This window comes from Micromys minutus, assembly GCF_963924665.1.
Source record: "Micromys minutus genome assembly, chromosome: 15".
NCBI classification, from domain to species: domain Eukaryota; kingdom Metazoa; phylum Chordata; class Mammalia; order Rodentia; family Muridae; genus Micromys; species Micromys minutus.
This window is the reverse complement of record NC_137984.1, coordinates 17,854,454-17,876,911: the sequence shown is the minus strand read 5'-3', so window position 1 is coordinate 17,876,911 and position 22,458 is coordinate 17,854,454. Positions and strand designations below refer to the sequence as shown.

Here is a 22,458-nt window from a genome sequence, read left to right as displayed (position 1 = left end):
GTTATACGTGTAAGTGGCTTCTGTTCCTGAAATAATAATCTTAACGGGTTTCCACTTGGTTTTATACCTAGAACACTGACAATACCTAATGGAACACTGACAACTCAGGCCACCTTATTTCACAAAGAGGAATACAAAGAGTAAGAGCCAGACAGTTCTAAGGATGAGCTTCTCCCTGCATTCCTGTGTGGTCTGCTCTTGTCTTACAGGCCCAGCAAGTTGACTTGTTCTCTATTCGACAATTCTCTGTGCAGCTCTAGTCCAGCACATACAAGAAGTTTACCCAGCACATGTATGCTCACTTGTTCATGGAAAGTTCTATGGTGTATAAATCTTTATTCCAAGATGCTTCTTGTGCAAAATCTAAGTTAAGACTTAGATGGTGCAATATGTGTCCCTTAGGTGCTCAGAGAATAAGAATCAGCTTTTGTAAACTGGAAAGTGACTACAAGATCAATTGGAAAAATCTGACTCAGGGACCATGGCTAAGGCACTGATTGCTCTTCTGATCTCTGACCCCATGATCAGATTCAGTTTCGCAAACTCTTTGCATGTTTTCCAGTACAAGCTTGAATTTTTTTTCTTATGGAGCAAAGGAAAGCTATGTAAACCTTTCAGTGCTCTTTATGAAATCAGCCTAATGTTTGAGTCCAGATGTGCCAATACTCTGGGGTTTTAATGAAGTTCAAAGAAACAGTTATCCCAGACTGTGTTGGTACAAAACCGAATTTATGTTGACTTTCATGTTTAAACATGAACTATTTTTGTCAAGTAACAAGGCTATTAGGTCTCTACCTCATACACCAGCAGCAATATCATATCATATGTCATTGAAATAGCCTTTTCCTCATTAGGAAACTACCTAACTCTTGGCCATTCCATCTAGGATAACCGACAGGTTGGTGAGGCATAAGATGTAGGCAAGAGATACGTGCATTATAAAAAAATAAAAGACATTTAAAGACTTCAGAGATATATACCTTGGTAACTTTGTTATTTCTTGCTGGACACCTACATAAAAATCCTGTTGAAAAAATCCTGTTTATTGTAAAAGACAAGTTTATACAATATAAATATACAAGGTTCTACTTTATACATCTCCCCTTTAAACTTTATATTAGATTTTTATTACCATGACTAAAAGCTATCTTATATAATCCATAAAACACATTCTTAAGAAGTGACATTTGTTACTTCAGAATTGGTGGAGAATATAATTTATAAGTTCACTTTCATGTAAAATACCTCTTACAACAAAAGTTGTATTTGACCTGCATCCTATTGTTAAAAGATAAAGATGTGTTGGAGCTGCAGTCCTAACTACCAGCTTATCCCAGTGTCCTCTTAGTTAGAAAGAGTGTCAATTTGTTCAGATGTGCTTATTTCTGGGTAGGTATGTTTAGCATCCATTATGAACATTATTTTTATTAAAATGAGTTTGCACAAGAGTTCACAAAGTTAACTCTGTTCTGTGAAGGTTAGGAGACAGACCTCCCTTAATCATCTTCAGAGGGCTTCATTAATACATTAACACCTCTGCTCTGTAGAGGGTTGTGAAATTAAGCTGTATTTTTAATTCACAGAGGTTGTAGCTTGTTGTTACAGAAACCCAACCCACCCATTACAGATAGCAGAGCACTGCTAGTGAGTAGGTTTAGTCCCCCTTCGGTAAATCCATAAGAATGTAAGTTGATATACTGTGAAGCAAAGTTGTATATTCTCATATGTATATGTTAAAATCAATTAAATTTGAAAATATTCCTGTCTGTGGGAAAAGACCTGGGAACACTGACTTCATCAGGATTCCAGTTTTACAACACGAAAAATTTAGGGTGGTATTTGATTAAAACCAGAATGTACCATGACAATACAAGTACCATGAGGAGAAATAAGAGTCTGGGTGTAACTACACACAGCATGAGGATCCAATGGGCCCAGCGCTATGAGAGAGATCCCTAAAACCATTGGTTCTGTGTACATATATTTGTGTGTGCATGTGTGTGTGTGTGTGTGTGTGTGTGTGTGTGTGTGTGTTGGCCTGTAGCATTTTGGAGCACATACCATTCATTCTAAATCAGGAAAGAGACATGACTCAAGAACAATCCACATGAGCTGAGTGAAAGATGTATGCATGAAGCCCATGTAGCTATCAGGATTTGCTGAAAGCTAGAAGTTGGCAGAGACTTCTATTCTCAGTCCCAGTCCCTGATGAGTAGCAAAGCATGTGGACTCAGAATCAGGAACCTGTATTGACCCATCACTTACAGATTTTGTGTACACTGAGTTTCTTGTTTCTCTACTATTTCAGCAAGCAATCACATTGAATTACGATCAAGAACTGTCTTTAAAATAACTGTATATAAATCTCAGATCTGAACAATTATTTGTGAAGTATCTCTCAGAGACAAGACACACCTGAAGTTCTATCCGGTAGAATGAAAACATCAAAAATGTAAACACTAATGTAAATGGTTTTCTGATTTGTATGCAAAGGTGGATATAACAATCTTAATATGGTACATTTTAAGTTCACTTAAGACATAAATATAAATGTATAAAAAGATGATCTAGCAGTTAATAGCTCTTGTAGAGGAACAAGATTTGTTTCCCAGAATCTACATGGCAGGTCACAACCATTTATAAATCCAGTTCCATGCATGTGGTGCACATAAATTCACGTAAGCATACACATGACATTAAATATTAAAATGTATATTTGTGTTCAGTGTAAGATTAAGTATTATAAAGGCAATAGCACTTAGAACAACTCATTTTAAACCTAAGGCTTTTTTGACTATTTTGTAATTACTCATTAAAACCAACTAAAATGTAAGCAACGAAAAACAAATCCAAGTTAAAATTCTTGAGAACATCCTGGCAAACATGTGTTTTGGAGACCCTGATGGCCGACAGCTCTAGGTCCACACTGAGCAAGACAGACTCTTCCGTCTTCGCAGTCTTACATCAGGGACTGCCAGACAGTTAATGACTAATGTGTCTCCTGGAGTTCAGACATTTTCAGAGTTGTCACTGTGGATTTTCCCCAAGCTATTCCCAGAGGCATCAGGCATTCCACAGGCTCACCATATGTCAATGTCTGTTGGGCAGGAATATCAACTACGTATTTCCTTATTTGGTTATTTATTTCCAAAAGACCGGTGGGAGGGGGAGCTACTTCCTACATCATGAGTCAATGAATTTGCTTCAAAGATTAATGCATTTATTGAAAGCACTTATTATGAAAAAGGCATGATTTAAGAGTTTTAGTCAGCTGCTGGATGAAACCTCTCAGGAGACAGTGTACTGGCTGGTTTTGTGTCAACTTGACACAAGCTGGAGTCATCACAGAGAAAGGAGCTTCAGTTGAGAAAATGCTTCCATGAGATCCAGCTGTAAGACATTCTTTCAAGTAGTGATCAAGGAGGGAGGGCCCAGCCCATTGTGAGTGGTGCCATCCCTGGGCTGGTAAACCTGGGTGCTGTAATAAAGTAAGTTGAGCAAGCCAGGGGAAGCAAGCCAGTAAGGAACTCCATGGCCTCTGTATCAGCTCCTGCTTCCTGTTCTGCTTGAGTTTCAGTGTTGACTTTCTTTGGTGATAAACAGCAATATGTAAGTTTTCAGAAGTGTAAGTTGAATAAAGCCTTTCCTCCCCAACTTGCTTCTTGGTCATGATGTTTGTGCAGGAATAGAAACCCTGACTAAGACAGACAGTTATAATACACTCCTGTTTACAAACATAGCAAAGTATTATTAATAGTGTCAGGGGTTGTTGTCTCTCTCATGAGATGGGTCTCAAGTTGGGTCAGTCATCGGTTGGCCATTCCCTCCATCTTGTTCCCATCATTTCTTTTTCTTTCTTTCTTTCTTTTTTTTTTAAATCCCTGAACTACTTATAGGCAGGACAAATTTTGGGCAGAAGGTCGTGTGGGATTGTGGCCCATCTCCTTCCACTGCAGCTAATGGAAACAGATGCAGAGACCCACAGGCAATAAGCAGAGCTCAGGGAGTCCTGCAAAAGAGTAGGGTAAAGGATTGAGGGAGCCAGAGGGGCCAAGGACACCACAAAAAACTTACAGAGCAAAATAACCCGGGACAAAGGGTGGCTTGCAGCAACTGAAGCACCAACCATGTAGTGACTGGATGGAGGCCCCCTATACATATGTAGCAAATGTACAGCTTATTATCCATGTGGGTTTCCCAACAATTCGAGTGGGAGCTGTCTTTGACTCTGTTTCCTGCCTTTGCTATCCCACAGCTGGGCTGCCGTGCCTGGCCTCAGGGGGAGATGTGCCTAGTCCTGCTATGACTCAGTGTTTCATTCTCTGAGGCTAAAGAGATAGGGAAATAGGGAAAGGGGTACAAGAATGTGACTGGGAGAAGAAGGAGGGTCTTTAATCAGATTGTAAAGTGAATAAAACAATAAAATAAAATTAAGAGTTTTAATCAGATTGCCATTTTACATCCTCAAACCAACTTTTGTGAGAATCCCTTTATTAAATCCCCTTAGGTGATGGGTGAACTGAAGACCCAGACAGCCTAATATCTTTTCTAGTCACACAGTTAAGTAATCATAGAGCCCAGGATCCCAGTATTGCAGCCCGCTTGAATCAATCTCATACAAGGGCTACTTTGCCACACACAGGTCAGACAGATAAAAGCTCATGTGAACCTCATTTAAAGGATCTACAGGTAACATTATAGAGACTGAAAAGGTTGTATGCATGTATTTAGAAACACACACACACACATTAAAAGAGACCACAATTTTGAAAGAGTAAAGGGGGATATACATGTAAAGATTTGGAAAGAGGCAAGGGAAGAAAGAAATAGTACAATTATAATTTCAAAAATAAATACTCTAAAAATCTAATTACTCAAAAATCATTCAGGTGTCTAGTTGAATTTTTTTCTTCTGGGCTTAGTCTGGCCATATTCTCAAACGTCCTTTGTCAAGATGTTCAGACAAGCTTAGCATTTTCATTTGGAGGCTAAAGCCAGATGCTTAGGAGTGGGTATGATGATTTGATAAGACTGGAGAGCATACCCGGGCCTGTTACCCTGTAGGAGGTGCCATGGAGGGAATATGAACACTAATTCTTATGGCATCAAAGTTTCATGTCTAAAATTGAATAATTTTATTTTATTATATTCAGTACATGACGAATTATAGATGTATAGGAAAGGAATTCTAAATCACTAATAACAAGAAAAATAAGTGTTTTAACTCTCTAGCTATCACTAATGAATAGTCTTGATTTGAAAGCATGAGAACTTCCATAGCTTGCTTGAATGATGTACTCTATATACACATATGTTCATGTACGCATGTGCTCCTGCATGATGTAAGTGTGCAGCAGCATGTAAGTTTGAGTACACATAGGCCTATACATAGATTAGATGTAGCTAGAGAGGTAGAACTAAAAAATATGGCTATGTGTTTAGATAATAATGAGACCCAGCCAAGGTTCTAAGTATTATAGTAAGGGTAGATTCAGAGTTTTTGAAAAAGGAGGCTGTTGGTGAGTGAAGTTTGGACCTCAAATTATTACACACTTGTGGGAAAAAGTACACTACTTTCTGATAGTCCAGCCTATACTGCTGTGTCTAAAAACTGCTGTGTCCATCTGTAGAATATGACCAGGAAGGGTATAGACACAATGGTAAACCTCACTACATTGTCCCTTGGAGAAGCCAGTTGTCACCAATAGGTCAATATACTTTATAAGATCTTATATGTCAATGCATACACATTTTGCAAACACGCTGTGTGTTTGTGTGTGTGTGTGTGTGTGTGTGTGTGTGTGTGTGTGTGTGTGTAATTGTTGGAATTCTTTATGCATCCAGTGTTCCGGACTCTGGCCCATACGACATTTCTGAGGGTTGACTTTGGGTCATGAAGCATACAGATTTCAAAGGTTTTAGGAACTGAGAATGTGGGAGATGTTCAGATGTGGGAGATGTGGATGGTTTTTTTTTTTTTTCTTGGAAGGTAGTGCCTCTGTCAGACAAGCCAGAACCATGTACTAAGAACTGGGATCCATATCTTCTCCAAGAAGCAACCTTTTTACCAAAGACAGATGTGAATGGGAAACTATCTACATCTCTGGCCTTGCTAGAATGTGCAAGGCGACCTGAACTGCGTAAGACTTCTTTCATAGGTAACCTTGAGCCTCTGCCAGGAAGAATGCCTTCCACTTCTAACCCTTGCTACAGTCTTCTCTAATGTCTGAGGTAAGTCCTTACTTACTGATCTCATACCCTGAAGTTTATGGGCAGGAGGAACAATGTGCAGCCTGAAGCCAGCATGGCAGGGCATTGAAAGGAAATTGTGTAGATTTCTATTACTGGAAAATGAATCTTTCAATTTCAGAACCATCAGCTCACTTCTGTCTCGTTCTGTAAAACAGCCTACTTACTAAAAAGCAATGGGGCTGTGTGGTAATTAGCCTTATGTATAACAAAATGCCTAATATGCAACTTTAAAAGAAGAAAAGTTTACATGGCTCACAGTTGCTCATAATTTGAGTCCATGATTCGTTGCTCTCTCTCCCATGACTTCGGGCATGGGACAAGGCAAAAGGTTATGGAGGAGCATTTGTGTGGAGATGTGTCTTCCTTGTGGTACCTTCCTTCAGTCCTGGCTCTCCTGGATGAGTTTCACAGCAATCTCAAAGAATCACACCAGTGCTCAGAAAGTACCACCGGTAAATAGAGAGAGTGCCTGAGTCAGGGACTGGCTTCAGTTGCAATGGCCGAATATCAATAATTAATTAACATGACTCCCATACACAGGCATTTGTTTACCCATTTCTGTCCCTGTGGCGCAGACAATAAGGCACCCAAAGTAGAGTTCTGAATTTTATTAGAGAATATATCTAAAATACATTATTCATCGGGTTATGGGATGTTATCTGAAGGGAAATATACTCTGTTTCACAACTAAATCAATTTTTACATCTTCATTTACATCTCTAGAAATCAAAAGTCACTAAGTTACAACAGAATTCATATTTAAGAATAATTTTGCTACAAATATATAAGCTTCTTAAAAGTTTTTCTTTAATATAAGATCTTGGAATAGTGACATTCATCTAATTCATAATCATAAAACTATGACTGTTTTACCTGATTTGCCTAAATTACCTCAGTTTGTCTCATGATGTGGACTTGTAATCAATCTTTATAGCTTTACATAATTTTAAAAATAGCATTTTAACAAACAGGCCTGAGTACTCATTATGTTATGGCTCTGAAGAGAAGCAAGAGGCCATGTCTGTTCTTGGCCTTGCGTTGCTGTGGCTGAGAAAGTACACCCTAAGTCGGCCACCAGCCTGCCACCACATGAGACAGCTGAGTCTTCCTTTCACATTTTATTAGTATGCACAAAGGGTGAGAGGTAAAAGGCCTACGATACCAGATATATCAGATTCGAGGTCGGGATCTGAATCACCAAGGCTGAAGGAACTGTGCTTCGCTACAGAGAGGCGGCCACACTTGTGCTGTTTGGACCCCAGCTGTGGAGCCATTTTATTTAAAGGACGCTTTGATCTTTCTGTTCTTCAGCGGCTGAGCTGGACGCCAATTGTCCACCATCAGTTCTTCCGGATCCCCCTCGGCATTGAAGTGCAGTTTACGGAAATGAGACATCTAAAAAACATAATGGAATTTAAGAAAAATTAGTTTCGGGCTGGAGCGATGGCTCAGTGGTTAGAGCACTGACTGCTCTTCCAGAGGTCCTGAGTTCAATTCCCCAGCAACCATATGGTGGCTCACAGCAATCTGTAATGGGATTTGATGCCCTCTTCTGTGTGTATGAAGACAGCTACAGTGTACTCACATATAAACAAACATACAAATAAATGGAGTTCAAAAATTAGTTTCACAATATTACACACTTAAAGTGGCACATTTTTAATTTAAATTCATCCTCTAAACTGGGTGTTGGTGGTGCACACTTTTGATCCCAGCACTTGGGAGGCAGAAGCAGACAAGAAATAAAAAGGAAAAAAAAAAAAGGAAATTAAAAGAAAACATTAAAAACAACTAAATGCAACCTCCACATGAGAAATCTGTTTACGTAGAATATACAAAGACACGCGGGTCTTTCTTTAAATAAAAATATTCATGAGCTTACTTTCATTTTAAATTGAATAAAAATCTGTAAATACCTACGATCTATAAAGCAATATAAAGTTTTAAATACATGTTAAAGTTTTGTTTTCTGTCCCAAGGAAGACAAAGTGCATCCAGTGTTGGAGTGGGTAAAGGAGCAAGCCTACCTGCTCCCAAAAAGAATGGAATGCTGACCATGCACTTGGATATTTGGACCCACAGGCTGCACTGCAGTGCTGAGATAGCTGAGCCTGTGAACTGGCTGCTTTTATTCTCCTTTGCGCCTATTCTTGGCTCCTGGCTCAGCACAGACAGGGGCAGATTCAAATCACTCTGTGTGTGTTCACATGTTTGTGGATATATGTGCACATGTATGTACGCATGCACATAAAGGCATGATAAAGATACATAAAGATCACATCAAGATCAGTTCAGTAAGTGCTGGGGCCATTGGCTTTCTCAGAGAAGGACTTTCATCGGCCTGGAGCTCGCCTGGGAGGGGAGGCTGGCTAGCTCTTGGGCTCTGAGCATCCATCTGTCCTTGATCTCCTAACATCGGGATCTCAAATTAGCATGGATATACCCAGCATTGTCACATGGTCTCTGGAGTTTGACCCCATGTCCTAGTGTTTCTAGGATAAGTACTGTACAGACTGACTAAGCCACTTCTCAGTCCTAAGACATTTTGATCAGTTGATATAGATTGTTCCATGACGGTCCCTTTCCGTCATTCACATTATATCCAGATGTCAGTAACACTGACTCATCATTTTAGGATCAGAGACACAGCTGTGTAGAGAGGAGTAAGGCATCAGAATACAACAGATTGTGTATACTGTTTATCTAGCAATCACCTCAGCCCACAAACTTTCTCTAAACTAATATCAGTTTCTGTCCCAGAGAAGACAAAATGCATGACAACAGGTAACTGCAGTAAGTCTTCATCTATCATGCTTACACTTTCTCTTGCTGAAGTCTGACTTATAAACAAGCAAGGGGCACCGTGCTAGTCAGCAAGATGGGCAGACTTGTTGAGCATCGCTGATCTTTAAAACAAGGCTACCGTGTTCTCAGGGAATCGGTGGAAGGTGCCTCGGAGGTGGCTGTGCCTGGATGTGATACTCAAGAGTGTTTCCAACCACCTAGGCTGAACAGAGCCAAGAAGCAGAGCAGAGCGAAGGGAACCTCAGAGGAGGAACCAGAGCTGTGGCGCTGAGCTGTACATAAGACCTGCAGGTCCTGTGTACCATGATCTGCAAATGGGCACTTACTATGCAATCCCGATGAAACATGAAATTCATATGTGTAGCTTCACACCAGTTTCTAGGGTAAAGGGCAAATTCATCGTCCAGGGCTATCTCTGCATTTGCAGTGTGTGCAGACGATAAATCCACCTATCAAAGCAGCTATTGATAGAAGACTTCGAAATATCTAAGTTCTCAGTGGAGGGATGAAAGGAATGCGGGCGTTTTTGCACCCTATCTCAAGCACCACGTCTACAGCACGAAGTGGCGTTCTCACCTCTTCCCTTTGCTACTTCACGGTGCTTGCTCAACTGTTAAAACTCCCGGTTTAATTTTCAAGCCACATACCAGGCAAGCATTCCATGTTACCGGCCACTTTGATTATACTACATCTGCGTTTCTAGTGGCACACTGATTTCCTCATAGAACAGGTATGAATCATTTTTATCATTAACACACTAATATGCCATCAGAGAGCACAGAAGAGAAAGTATTTTCCCCAGACACACCTGGTGCTGCCCAAGGAACTTCATGAAACTCGCTTCCATCTTCCTGTGCCTACAGTTTTTACTCAGCAAATTCTAGACAGTGACATAAACTCTGCCACTGTGACCTTTCTTGCATTTTACAGACGGGGACGTTTGTGATTCCAAACATTTCCAGGTTTAAATTATACAGGTGCTCAAATAATTGTCACTTCAAAACTGGCTGCAGCTTTCTTTCATATGACTGGAATCTATCTGCCTTTTGTGATTCTCGAGAAATGACCATTTCCCACATTTTGGTCTTAGGCTAAGGGAGCCAGGAGGACTGTCAGCATTCCAAAGTGCATCTCACACTCAAGACTGAGCTAAAGTCTTACGTCAGTGATCAGGAGGCTGGAAACTATCACTGATATCTATGTAACTTTCCACATAAAATCTCGTTTTTCAAAGTTTCTACTTCCTCCTAGCTGTTTAGAAAAGAATAAGCGAATAATCAGATATCATTCTCACATAATCCTCACAATAAAGAACACTTTCACCAGATTAAACAACCTATCTAAGTGCTGCCGAATACCAGCAGAACTGCCAAGTAGGTGAGACATCACAGGAGGATTAAATCCCAGGCCTGACTGGTAAGAGATGCTTTTCTGCCTCCACTGAAAGACAACTCTGCCTAGACAACCAACCTGCTCACTGCTCACGGTAATGGGTTCCTTGAGCACGATCCAGGTCACACATTCCAGCAGAGGCGGAGTGGTCAGGGAGCCAGGGTATGTCCAGTAGTCCAAGTTTCCAGGAAGAAGGGAGCAAGGATCGAAGTTACCAAAGGCCGCACGCTTCCCCTGTGGGCCAACAGCACAGAAGACAGTCAGCATCCACAGTAGGGAAGACGATCATTTACAGGTCTAGGCACCTCTTACTGCAAGGCTTTTGGGCCGAGGTTTCAGGTTTATTGACAAACTAAATGAAGAGAGTTACCTCTAGATGTTTTGCTCGGAAACAGTTTGGCAAGGAGACCATGAAAAATTAGCTACTATGTTTCCTCTTGTCATCAGAACAATTCCTGAGCTTTTTCGGTGCCCTTAGCTGATTACATCTGGCATTTAACGCCTTACCACTAAAATGGTAAACATAATTAGGTTGCAGTAACAGAAATATAGGATCTTTGATAATAAGGTGATAAGTTTGCAGTGGTGTTTCACAGATCCATTAGAATTAGAGCATCGGCTCTAGAATTAGAATCGGCTCTGGACATGGTGCTCTCAAAGGAGCAACTGTGGGTGGCAATGTGAGATTTCACACCATTGTTTTCTTTAAAAGGTCATTGTGAGATGAGGCAGAGTAAGATGAGAATAAATAACCGGTACTAGAGGTAATTAGCAATCAGAGAGAATAGGACCACGTGGAAAACGCACCAGGGTTATCACATGTGACTCAATGAGAGGAATGACAGGTGCAAAGATTTACATTTAATTGAAGATGAGATTTGTGTAGGCCGCCAGCCAGATGACCAGTCATTGCAAGTGGATGCTCAAAAGCCCCAGCACATCAGTGCTGCCCAGAGGACTTAAGCACAGAATGGACGAACTCAGGTCATCAAATAGGAATTTCCGTGGAGCAGGCCTTTGTCCATCCCACACATCTCTGAGTCTCTTGGATCAGCATAGTGATCATAACATAGCCAGCTTCTCACAAGCACTTCCCATATGAATCACTGGGTAATTTGTCAAGAAGGTTTTTCTGGCTCTTTGATGTTCTCAGGTTCTTGCATATGTGTGCTTCTAATAGCAAACCATCACAGACCACACTATTTACCAGAATTAGAACCTACTTTGCAGGAAAAAAAATCATTATATATGTAATTATTTACCTTCAGTAAACTATTCACCGAAACACATGTCATCAATAAGTCTGATCACAAAAAGTTTTAAAAGTAAAGATTTTGGAAGAGTTACCTTTGTTTTAATGGAATGTAGTGCTTCCAGGACTTTCTGAAGGCCTTGTGAGGCAGGTCCAATCTGCAGAAAAGCAGGGGTTATAAGGCCTCAGGAATCAACTGGTACAACAATTTTGTTTTTTTTTTTTTTTTGTTTGTTTGTTTGTTTTTGTTTCTTATTGGTTATTTTATTCATTTACATTCAAATGTTATTTCCCTTCCTGGTTTCCCCTCCACAAACCCCCAACCCCTCTGTCCTGTTTCTAGGAGGGATTTGAGCAACGCTATCAAAAACCGCTCAAAGAAGAACAAGAAAAATTTATTTCTTGGACATTCGTGGCTTGTAAACACTGATAACACTCGCTCTGGCAGCTGCCACTGAATCTTCAACCCACCTCAGCTTCTGCCTCTGCAACTCGCTCCGCTGCGTTAGCTTGCTCTATGTCCTATCACCTCCAACCCAACCACTAAGCCAACAGAAGGAGATCTGACCTCAGTGGATGCCTTTGAGGAGCTCACACTCTTGCCTTCCCTCCTACACTCTCTTCCTGCTCCCCCTCCACCCGGTCTTTGTAGTAGTCTCTTGGCTTCCGTTTCTTTTCATTCATAGTAACCGTGTCTTCAGTGCTTAGAGCCTCACACTAGCAGTTTCTGAGGATCATATCCTGAGCACTTTTATCATGTTTCTCGTTCTGTTGCCTTGGGGTGACTGAAGGAGCCCCTGAGGTTTCATTTCTGCATGGGACACTCGTAAATGTCTATCCCACGGTGATCTACACTCCCCTTTCCAACGTGCTAGGGGCAGCTCAACTTTGAGATCCCACAGGTCCTGAAATTTGCCAGCATCAAAGTCCTGTCCCACATCAGAACTTGGTCTCAGTACAGCATTGTCTAATCCAAAAAAAAAAAAAAAAAAAAAAAAAAAAGAGTAGTAACCTTCACTGAAGGTTCAATTTAGATTATATCTTATCGGCCATCTTTAGTCTAACTTTCTCTGTTCCTCACATTAATATATAACTGGTATCTAAGTGGCACACCCAAAATATCTCTCAGATAAAGAAGGCAAGGAGTGATGGAGGGAGAATTAAACCTGAACATACTTTAGCATCAGAAAGAAGCATTTCCTCAGAATTTTTGTAGAATGTTCTCCCTGTTGTAAACATTCTGTCTAATCAATGACCTTAAACATAGGAAAAAAACCAAGGGACTGGGCCATTAACTAACCTTCAAAAAAATTCCCAAAACAGCCAATCCGTCTGGTTGCTGCACAGCTTTTCCAAAATCGCCATATTTGGTGTTCCAGTGAACCAAGTGAAGCTAAAGTCATGGGAGACAAAAACCACAATAAATGATTCACAGGATAAAAGCCAACAGATCTTACCTAATGACTGTTTTTCCCTTTATAGCTAATGGTCATTACAGATAAAATGTAGATATTTTTAAGTGAAACTTGATTTAATTCTAATTATACTGGATATAATAGCATATCACTTCAAAGAGCAATACTAGGACAAGAACATGTAGAATTTTTAGAAAAGGCAGATTTCATGTATGGGTTTATCAAAAAGCAAACTCAACGCTATTCTTACAGCCTTAACTGGAGAACAAAATACCTAAGAAACTAATGGAAGAGCCTTTGCCGAGTTTGTTCATTCACCGAGCACTGGACTTATAAACAGCTTTGGAAATGAATGTTGAATAGGATTTTCCCTGTAAGGAAGAAATGATCTTACCTCTGCAGCATACTGTTTTTTGTTCACAGTGTGCTCGGAGCCTTGGCCATCAGATGAGCCCCAGTGAAAGTGAAACTGGATCAGTCTATAGGTGCCATTGAGTGGTCCCTCTTTCAGCACTGGAATTAGAATGCATGGGTAAAATGCCTCTGTATACTTACCACACACACACACACACACACACACATACACATGCATGCACATGCGTACACGTACACAGAAATTAAAACCAGACAAAGATAACATAGTGCTGACTAAAGATATTTCAACTGTTTTATTTTTCCAATGTGCTATGGATAGATGATGGAAACCTTGTCAGTCACGGCTGGGCTTACTATTGGTATGTTTGTCTCCTATATGTAAAGATCCGGAGAGAGATTTACAATCACATTAATTTACAGTTAGTGAAAGAACTAGTGAAATGATTGATTTGTGAACTCAAGGATCTGTTTTCTATGTGACCAATAGATTTTCTTGACTTTCTGTCAGTCAAACACCAGGATTTGGAGAAAAAAAAAATCAAAATATCATAAAACTTAACTAGACTTACACTAACTGGCTTTGTCCCCTGAAAACCTGTATTAAACCTGTATCTGTAAAATATGTGCATTATCATTTATTTCATTAATAATAACCTCTCTATCATCATATGTGCTGTTTAAGGTTTTTTGTCTTCTCCCACAAGCTAAAATTCTAAGGACAGGAACTATCCTGGATTCTCTATCCTGGAAGTAGACTGGCTTTAATTAATAAATCATCACAGAAGCCACATACTTCAATTCCTCCATTCATAGGTACATGACCAGTGTGTCTTGGAAGAGGTTATAACAGAAGTAAACAATTAAGAGTTTTACCTTACTTGTATGTATCTGTGATATTTAAACCATATAGTCAAATGTTTTCAAAAGTAGCTCGGTTCTACTAATTTATTTTCCTAGGACTTAGATTAAAGCATCTGTCTGTCCCTTTAGGTGCATCTTTTGGTCTTAGACTGTGATTCTATAAAACAATGAGCTTAACTCCATGGTGGCTTTGTAAAACACAGAACAGAGTCTGTACAATAAATGTCATTGGCTTCATTTCATTTAAATGTGTTTTTCAGTAGCAAGGCCTATTAATCTACTCAAAGCAAAGTATGAATCTGGCTGAGATATACCATGTGGTCTTTACACAACAACTATGCAACCACTGGCTTCGGACTCTTCCAGCGGGCCAAGAGAAAACAGGAAGAATGAATCATTAATGGTGCCATATTACACACACATGAAAAAATATGAACTTGTATATACTACACTAGGATCAATTCTTTAAAGCACAGAAATGTTTATCTATCTGATGAGTCAGCAAGGAAAAAAAAAATTAAGCCAGGCCTCCTAAACTAGTTTGTTTGTTTGTTAGTTTGTTTGTTTTTTAGAAGTGAAAGAACACTTAATAATACCTGCGTAACAATGAAATTATCTTTACAAAGGAACTTAGTACTGTGGAAAAATTCTTTAAAATTTTTCCTCAAAGCTCACGACCAATTGACCCATCATATAAGGAAATATCATTTATAGAGAGTCATTGGTTCAGCCAAGGGGCAAATCCTGTTCAGTGATTCCAGGGTAAGAGGTGCTTTCCCGGGGAAGAAATTCTTATTCTCTCCTTTCAGGCCTTGAACTTCCATCCCCTTTTAGTTGTTTTAGCAGATATTTTAAGTACAAATATGCTTTTTGTCCACATACACCTTTATTTTAAAAGGCTTTATGAACACAAAAAGAAGCAAGTCAATGATTAAACATACCCAGTGGTAATTGTTAGCTGTTTGAGCTCACATTAAAATGAAACTGTTGCTATGCAGATTAGAAGTCCATTTGTAATTAGAAAAAAAAAGGTTATCAAATCTTTAGAAGTGAATTGCTACAGACAGCAGCAATTCGGGTTTCCGAAAATTGTGACCATGGAGTTGATTTCATGCTCGGAAAACATTATAATCATACAGTTCTTTTATCTCAGATAAATGCAACATGTATTACTTTGCCTAAGAAATAAAAACTACAACACTTTTATTAAATATGGCTTACACTATATTACAAGATTCATTTATTCATTCTGATTACTCTAGACCATTTTTTAAACTGTCTCGGTTTATAAGGATATCAGTTTTTCTTATGCAAAATTATGTTTTCAACCTGGCAGAAATTACTGGCTGTATGCTTATCCTCTATAAAAACCCAGACGTCGGTGATGGGACAGGTGTTCTACAGAGTTCGTGCTCTCAGTGTGTCACTGAAACATGTCCCACCAGGTGGCAGATATAGAAAGAGGACTTTCAAATTTTAATTTAAATTCTGTATCAAAACTTTTCCCGATGTTAACCTTTATAATTTGTCATCAGTTAAACAGAATGTAAATACAACATAACATTATATAATAATCTCCTCTTACACTGCATACTTAACTCATTAAGCTGTATTTTCATTAGACAGGAGATTTTATACTACTGAAATAAATTAGAAACCCATATAAAAATCACTGAAAATTTACCATTTTTCGCTATTTTTCTTCTTAGTCACTATTGATAATTAAGATCTATTTGAACAACAAGCTAAAGCCCACAGGGGTAGGTAAGCTCCCTGAATCCCAGTTTACAAGTAAACATCCTTTCAATGTGTTTGTTGCTCATAGACAATTATTTCAACAGTTTCTTTTCAGACAAATGAATACTTTCCACAGATAAGATGTGAGTGTTAATCGCCGAAACATTGCTTCCACAAATACTCTGAAATTCTAAAATCCATGCTTACAGTCTTCACTGATTAGATTGTGCATACTTTTACACTGACAGGTGTGAATAATCCTAGAACTACAGTCATGCGAGCAAATCTGAGAGGGGTTCCTCAGGTTGCATTTCTTCTGACCAGTTAAAAATCACACGTGTACAGCAGTTTTAGCTTAACGTATTTAGGGATTGCATAGGTTTAAACCGGACACGTTTTAGGAGTAAGTTTCACCACTCAGAGTGTTTAGGAAGCTCTGGCCACTGTCCTAGGTATTGATAATTATTCTGACATCACTAACTACGTGCATGGAAACTCCTCATTGGCTGCTTGTGGCCAGTGAATTTAGAGCTTTAAAACTGAGTCCCTGGGAAAGTTCAGCAGAACCCAGGTACAAAGCCCCATTATGTTACCCAGACAATGGTCAGCTTCAAAGGCACATGGGAGTCACTCAGCCTCTTCTCGGAGGAGCATAAACAAATAAACACTTCATGTTTTTAAAAGGAGCACTAATGGAGGTGAACCTGGTGTGGGTGCTGACCTAGGAATGCTGACAGTGTCCTCATTACTTTTCCCTAACTATGCAAGAAAGCAGAGAGTTGTCAACTTATCAACCAGAGTTAATTAGTTGGGAATGGTTAAATACTTTGACTCTTTTTTTGTACCAGAAAAAGCTGGCAAGAAAGCACCTCAAGCAGACAAGGTTATTTCTTAATAATACTTTTTAAAAAGAACGCATTGGCAATTTTTCATTAATTTAAGATTATTGGCTTTAAAGGGATGTTGACAACTTCAGTGTGAGCTTCTAAACTTATTAGTTCCTCATTTTAAAAGAATTACCTCCACGTAAATAAACACAACACCAAGCACAGCCAGCTTAGTTTCTGACACCAGGTACTTAAGCCTGGGTGTAAGATGACATTCAGAACACATTGCAAGGCCTGACTTAAAGATAAATTCTAGAAGGCTAAGCTCTCAGTGCTGGAGTGGGGAGTGGGGGCTGCGCAGAGAGGCAGTAAGTGATTGATGCAGGAAGAAAAAGATTTGAAAAATTCTACAACTACTAAAAACGAACAAAAGTAACTCAACAAAGCATTGCTAGAATGTTACGTTTCTAAATAAAATATCAAGTGTCCAAAATAAATTATTTTTTTAGACTAAGTGTAAAAAAAAAGGACAATGTTTTTTTTTAAAACATGATACATACAACTAAAGACTGATAATAGTTTTCCTTTGAAAACTCCTACTTGTACTCTCTTTTGAAACAGCTGCTAGTTAGTTAGAAAGTAGTGCTACAGAGAACAAGGCTTGGCAAGTGATTCCTTCCTTCCTTGTTTCCTTCTCTTTTCCCTTCCTTCCTTTTTTCACTCCTTCCTTCCTTCCTGTCGTGGCCTACAGTATCCCTTCCATTTGTTACACTTCTGAGAATCTAAGATTCTTTAGAAAAGCAAATCTAAGCGGCATATTTCCGTGTGACATATTACTATTTAATGTACCCAGTAAGTGGGTTTTCCTTTTACATCTGTATCTTAATACAGTCTAGATTCTTGTTTAACCAAAGTAACCTAAAGAGATAGGAGATACTGGCCAAATTACAAAGGAGTCTTTCATGGGCAAAGGAGAAGTATAATCTTTTCTGACCCTTGTTTTTCCTAGATCTTGTTGCTATCTAGGGCACACAGACACACATCCTGTACTCCCTTTTATCCCCTAGAGTTTCCTAAAGCCCTTTGCTGGAGGCTCTTCCAAAACACCCAAACCCTCTATTTCTCCAAATGAACCTTATTCTCTCTGGAAAGCCTTCACTGAAGCAGCTCGTCGATTACTAAGCCTCATCTATGTTTCCACAGTTTCTACGACCACATTATTTTTACAAGCAGCAAAGTGACGGCCCTTCCTTCTCACAGACATTGACAGTCACCCAACTGAGAACATTGTTGGTAACAAACTTTCTAATCCAGGATTTTCCACCAGAGAAGGGAGTTTTAAGTCAAAAGAAGTATAGGCAGCCACACATCCTGCTCCCCACCTCCTTCCCTACTGGCTGCCTGGAAATCTAAGGCCTTAGCTGCAGACTCCTGCTATGAAACATCTCCTTTCCCCTAGTCTCTGAAAGCTCTGGAACCTGACTTGTGGCAGGTGAGCCCCCTCCCCCTCCATTCCTCTCTTCAAACCACCCTTGCCCATGCTGTCTGTCTCGGGTGCTAAGGCCTCAGACTCTCCTTCAGAGAATTCTTACACCTTACATTTCAATAACTTCTTGGATCTGAAATCAGGAGCCCACAGTTCCTTGAAAAGTTTCTTTTCTGGTTGTATCAGAGTAACAGTCAGAGCCTATATGTTTTTGTATCCTTCTCTTCTATATATTTTCAGTACTTGCTGGATTTTGAGGACACAGGGAAGGAATCCAGCTCACCTGCCCTGGTGACCCTGATATCAGTCATGGGAACAGATTAGGAGTGAGAAAGACTCCCTGTTAGACAGACAGGGATGAGGGCCCACTGTGGTAAATTTCCAGGATGGCCAGTTTCTTAGTCACCCTTAAGACTTGAGATAAAACCCGCCAGCTTAAAACAAAGGCTCTGTGGGGTTTCAATCTCTCACCCGCAGCCCCCTGCTGATGGACAGGCTCAACGAGTTCCAAAGCCTGCTCTGGACCAATCAACCATCCTAGCTTCCTTCAAACTGACCAACCCTGAATCACCTTATCAGGCTTTGAAACACCCTGCCCTGGAGGCAAGACTGACTTTTGTTGGTTGTTTTTTTTTTTTTTCTTTTTGAGCCCCCCTCTTTTTTTCCCCCCATGTGAGTCTGTAGCGTTGTTTCCTCACCCCCCCCCCCATAAACCCACCTTTCTTCAGCTGTTGATTCTGTCTGAGGCACTTGCAATTTCTCTGCTGCTATTGAAACATAGCGGCCAACCTGGTTATAATGCTTCAACTGCACATTATATAGGAGGCTGCGATTTGCCACGGTCATTAGCTCCTACTTTGACAGTGATAGTCACTGTTTCCTCTGTCTTTGTCCTTTCCCTCTAATACTTCAAACCACCAGCAAACAATGTGTTTATAGCCCCATTCCACCCAGCGACCTTCAAAGGAAAGTGATCAGGAAAATAGGACACTGCTAATTAAATCAACCAGCAAGCCGGGAAAAGCAGCCACTGTGTCTAAATGGGACCGGCTCTCCTTTTCCTAAATAAAGAAGAAAAGCATCCACCAGCATACTGTCAACAGGCCCTATTATAAATAAATTTTATGGTAACTGGATTTTTTTATTTTCACTAACTGCCTAAGCATATCCCAACAACTCTAAAAAATTTCCACTTGTGGAATAAATTTTTGAACAAGATACTGATATCTTTATGCTTGCAATGTCGACACTGACAAATGCGTCCAGTTTACCGGGAACGTCAGCCCTTTAAGTCTTCAGATTATGATCACTTTCTGCCCTGCTGACTTGAAGGCAGTACACATTAAGTAAGACATGCCAATTGAGGACAGCTATCATCTGTGAGGACACATGATTTAAAGAGAATCTTAAAAGTTTAAAAGTTTCATGAACTCCCTGGTTTCTGTATTACTAAAGACCTGACTTGCTTTCTTCGACTTCCCTCAGGCTCCTTGCCTGATGCCCTACATATCTGACAATATGACAAGGAAGAATACAATCCCTGAGGATAGTTCACAGTAATTAGCCTACTTCTAGGACCTATGAAAGAAATCAGAGTGACATCTTAGCTTTTGGACACAAGCTGTAGTGGCAGGGACCTCCCGCCTGGGTCCCTGTATTTTTCATTAAGATGGAAAATAACTGTTGGCTAAAAAGCCTGATGTTTCCTAAACACTGACCTGCGTAGTCCTGGGAGTCATCGAACTCAACATTGAAGGAGTGGCCGTTGTTGACAATGCTCTTGGAAGCAGCTTTGTCATAACATACGAGCAGAGGTTTCAGGGCAGGGTCGTACTGGGCAATGCCGGTGTCAATGTCCACTGGGGACTGGCGGTCTCCATTGGCAATGGGGAACTCCTTATGCCAAGTCTCTGGTCCTGGAGATGAGAAGACAGCTGTGAGGTCACTGTTGTGGGACACCAGCCACTCGAAGCCACTGGTGATTCTAGACACCGTGTGTTCATTTCCAAATTCAGAGGTGATACTTATTAAGTTAACACGTATGAGAACAAAATGTGCCTCTGTCCCCTTATTTGTATCGTAGGGTAGTAATATTTCGAGTCTACCTCATAAGGCCAGCACGAAAATTAGAATCGATATGCCTCAATTTCTTAACAGATGTCAGACAACCATTAACAATTTTGAAATTTTTCTACTCAAATTCAGTGGCTAAAACTGGACAGAATGCCTGACAACGATGTGGTCCGACTGGGGATATAAATCCTTTTGTGACTGAGTTTGGGATATAAATTCTAAAGCACTATAACAGGTCCGAGTACTAGGTAAAGACCATATAGACCAATACTCCGGCTCAGACACCTTCTTTAGAATTAGAAGGGAAGCCCACACCCTTTAACCACAAGCCAGGTGCACCTTCCTTTTCCTTCGGCTGGCCTCATATACCAAGGCCTTTGAACTGGAAGACGTCTGGTTATCTACCGATTGACCTTATAAGCTGAGAGATGGATGGAAAACTCTGGAGCCAGAGCAATTAGATTCAAACGGGCTCTAGAAGGTGACAAAACAAAGCTGGGAATCTTAGCCACAGTACAGCAGATACTGATGCGAAGAAGACCATGATCTCCCCTTAACCTTTCTGCGACCCTCAACTTAAATGTTAGTAACACCCGTTGCCTGATTCTGTCTAGGTTGGCCTTTGGTGACGGGCTGTGGTCCCCATAAGTACCGTCCCGGAATCTTGAGTTACGTTATCCCTCCCAGCCCCTGTGCACGGCCAGGCAAGTTTGAGATCAGATCCTCGACAGCAGTCTGAGTCTGGCGCCAGGGATGTCCCAGAGCGGGGACCCAGCATCCAAGCTGCGCTCCGGGATCTGCGGAGCAAGGCAGGTGCCTGAGCCGAGACCGAGAGCGCGCGGCCCGGAGCGCGCGGCCTCCGCACTCACCGTTGCTCTTGCCGTATCCCCAGTGGTGGTGGGACATGGTCGCGCCGGTGATTGGGGCAGGGCAGCAGCTGTCGTCCGTCTAGCGGTCCTGCAGTATGTGTCGCGGGTCGCCCGGCCCGGCTTTTATAGGCTCCCGCCAACTTGGTGTTCTGGACGGCCCAGGGGTGGGACCGAGTGGACCTGAGCAAGGGGAGGAGACGGTGGAGGTGGCGGACGGAGGTGACAGGCAGAGGTGACAGGCGGAGGCCTTGGTGTTCTGGGCCCCCGCACCTTGGCTGGGGCGGGGCGCCCTCCGGCTGCTCTCCGCTTCTGCGTCCGACCCGCTCAGCAGCAGCTGCGCGCTCTCCAGCTCGCCCGGGCGCGGCGCTGCCTCCCCGGCCCGCGCCCCTACTCGCCAGCCCCATTGTGAGCACAGACCTAGCCACCTCCCGCACAGCGCGGATCATCTTCCCAGCTCCGGGCGGCCACCGGGCCACTGGGCCACCAGGTCGCGGCCCGCACGCACGCGGGTGCGGAGTTTGACCTTGGGAGGGGAGCGTCCTGGAGGCTCCCGGAGCGGGGATCCCGGAGTGGGAAGCGGGGTGCGGGGGGGCCCCCTGCTGCCCGGCTGCGGGAAGACGATCGGGCCTCGCCGCCAGGGCGCCCTCCAGCTTCTCGGTTGCCCCACAAATTTATCCCTAGGCACTTCGCTTTGCTCTTAGGAATTGGATTTTTAAAATGTCTTCCAAGGAGATGAGAACTTTCCTTTCCTGGTAAAGGAATTTGTATTTGGCATGCCTAAACCAACTAACCAAACAAACAAGCAAATTAATAAAAATTACTTAAAAAAAAAAAAAAAAACTCCACGACTTTCCAAGGACCTTGGGCGTTCCGGGGACACGCCTCTCAATGGTATTTCTGTGCATTTTTATTATTTAAACATTTCTCTTCACCTAACACTTTGTTTTTCCTATTTTGACTTTGAGGACGTTTTTTGTGATGACTCTATTGTGGACATGAGGTCCTAGTATTTAGAATTCAAAATGAGAAGGGTACACAGTTTTTGTGTTTTTATAGGGGCACCTAGACATCACGTTACCTTTATATTAAAATGAATGAAATGAAAAATATCATA

At 41.2% G+C, this 22,458-nt stretch overlaps 1 protein-coding gene across 1 annotated transcript; it reads right to left on the bottom strand.

The window, feature by feature from the left end:
* Window positions 1–6,858: 6,858 nt before the first annotated feature.
* CA2 (carbonic anhydrase 2) lies at window positions 6,859–21,561 on the bottom strand. The gene is made up of 7 exons (XM_080929461.1): window positions 21,345–21,561; window positions 20,121–20,318; window positions 13,511–13,629; window positions 13,002–13,094; window positions 11,797–11,859; window positions 10,528–10,683; window positions 6,859–7,647 (listed from the first exon to the last, which is right to left on the bottom strand). The coding sequence occupies exons 1-7, from the start codon at window positions 21,379–21,381 to the stop codon at window positions 7,528–7,530; spliced, it is 786 nt and encodes a 261-aa protein (XP_080785587.1). The 5' UTR covers window positions 21,382–21,561; the 3' UTR covers window positions 6,859–7,527.
* Window positions 21,562–22,458: the final 897 nt, after the last annotated feature.

Bases quoted from the DNA above. Each gene is read 5' to 3' on its own strand.
- CA2 (XM_080929461.1), bottom strand. From the start codon at position 21,381: ATGTCCCACCACCACTGGGGATACGGCAAGAGCAACG. The intron at 10,684-11,796 runs GTAACTCTTCCA...GTTGGCCCACAG, and splicing joins TACATTCCATTAAAACAAAG to GGGAAGCGTGCGGCCTTTGG. The intron at 7,648-10,527 runs GTTGGTTGTCTA...TATGTTTTTTAG, and splicing joins TTACCGTGAGCAGTGAGCAG to ATGTCTCATTTCCGTAAACT.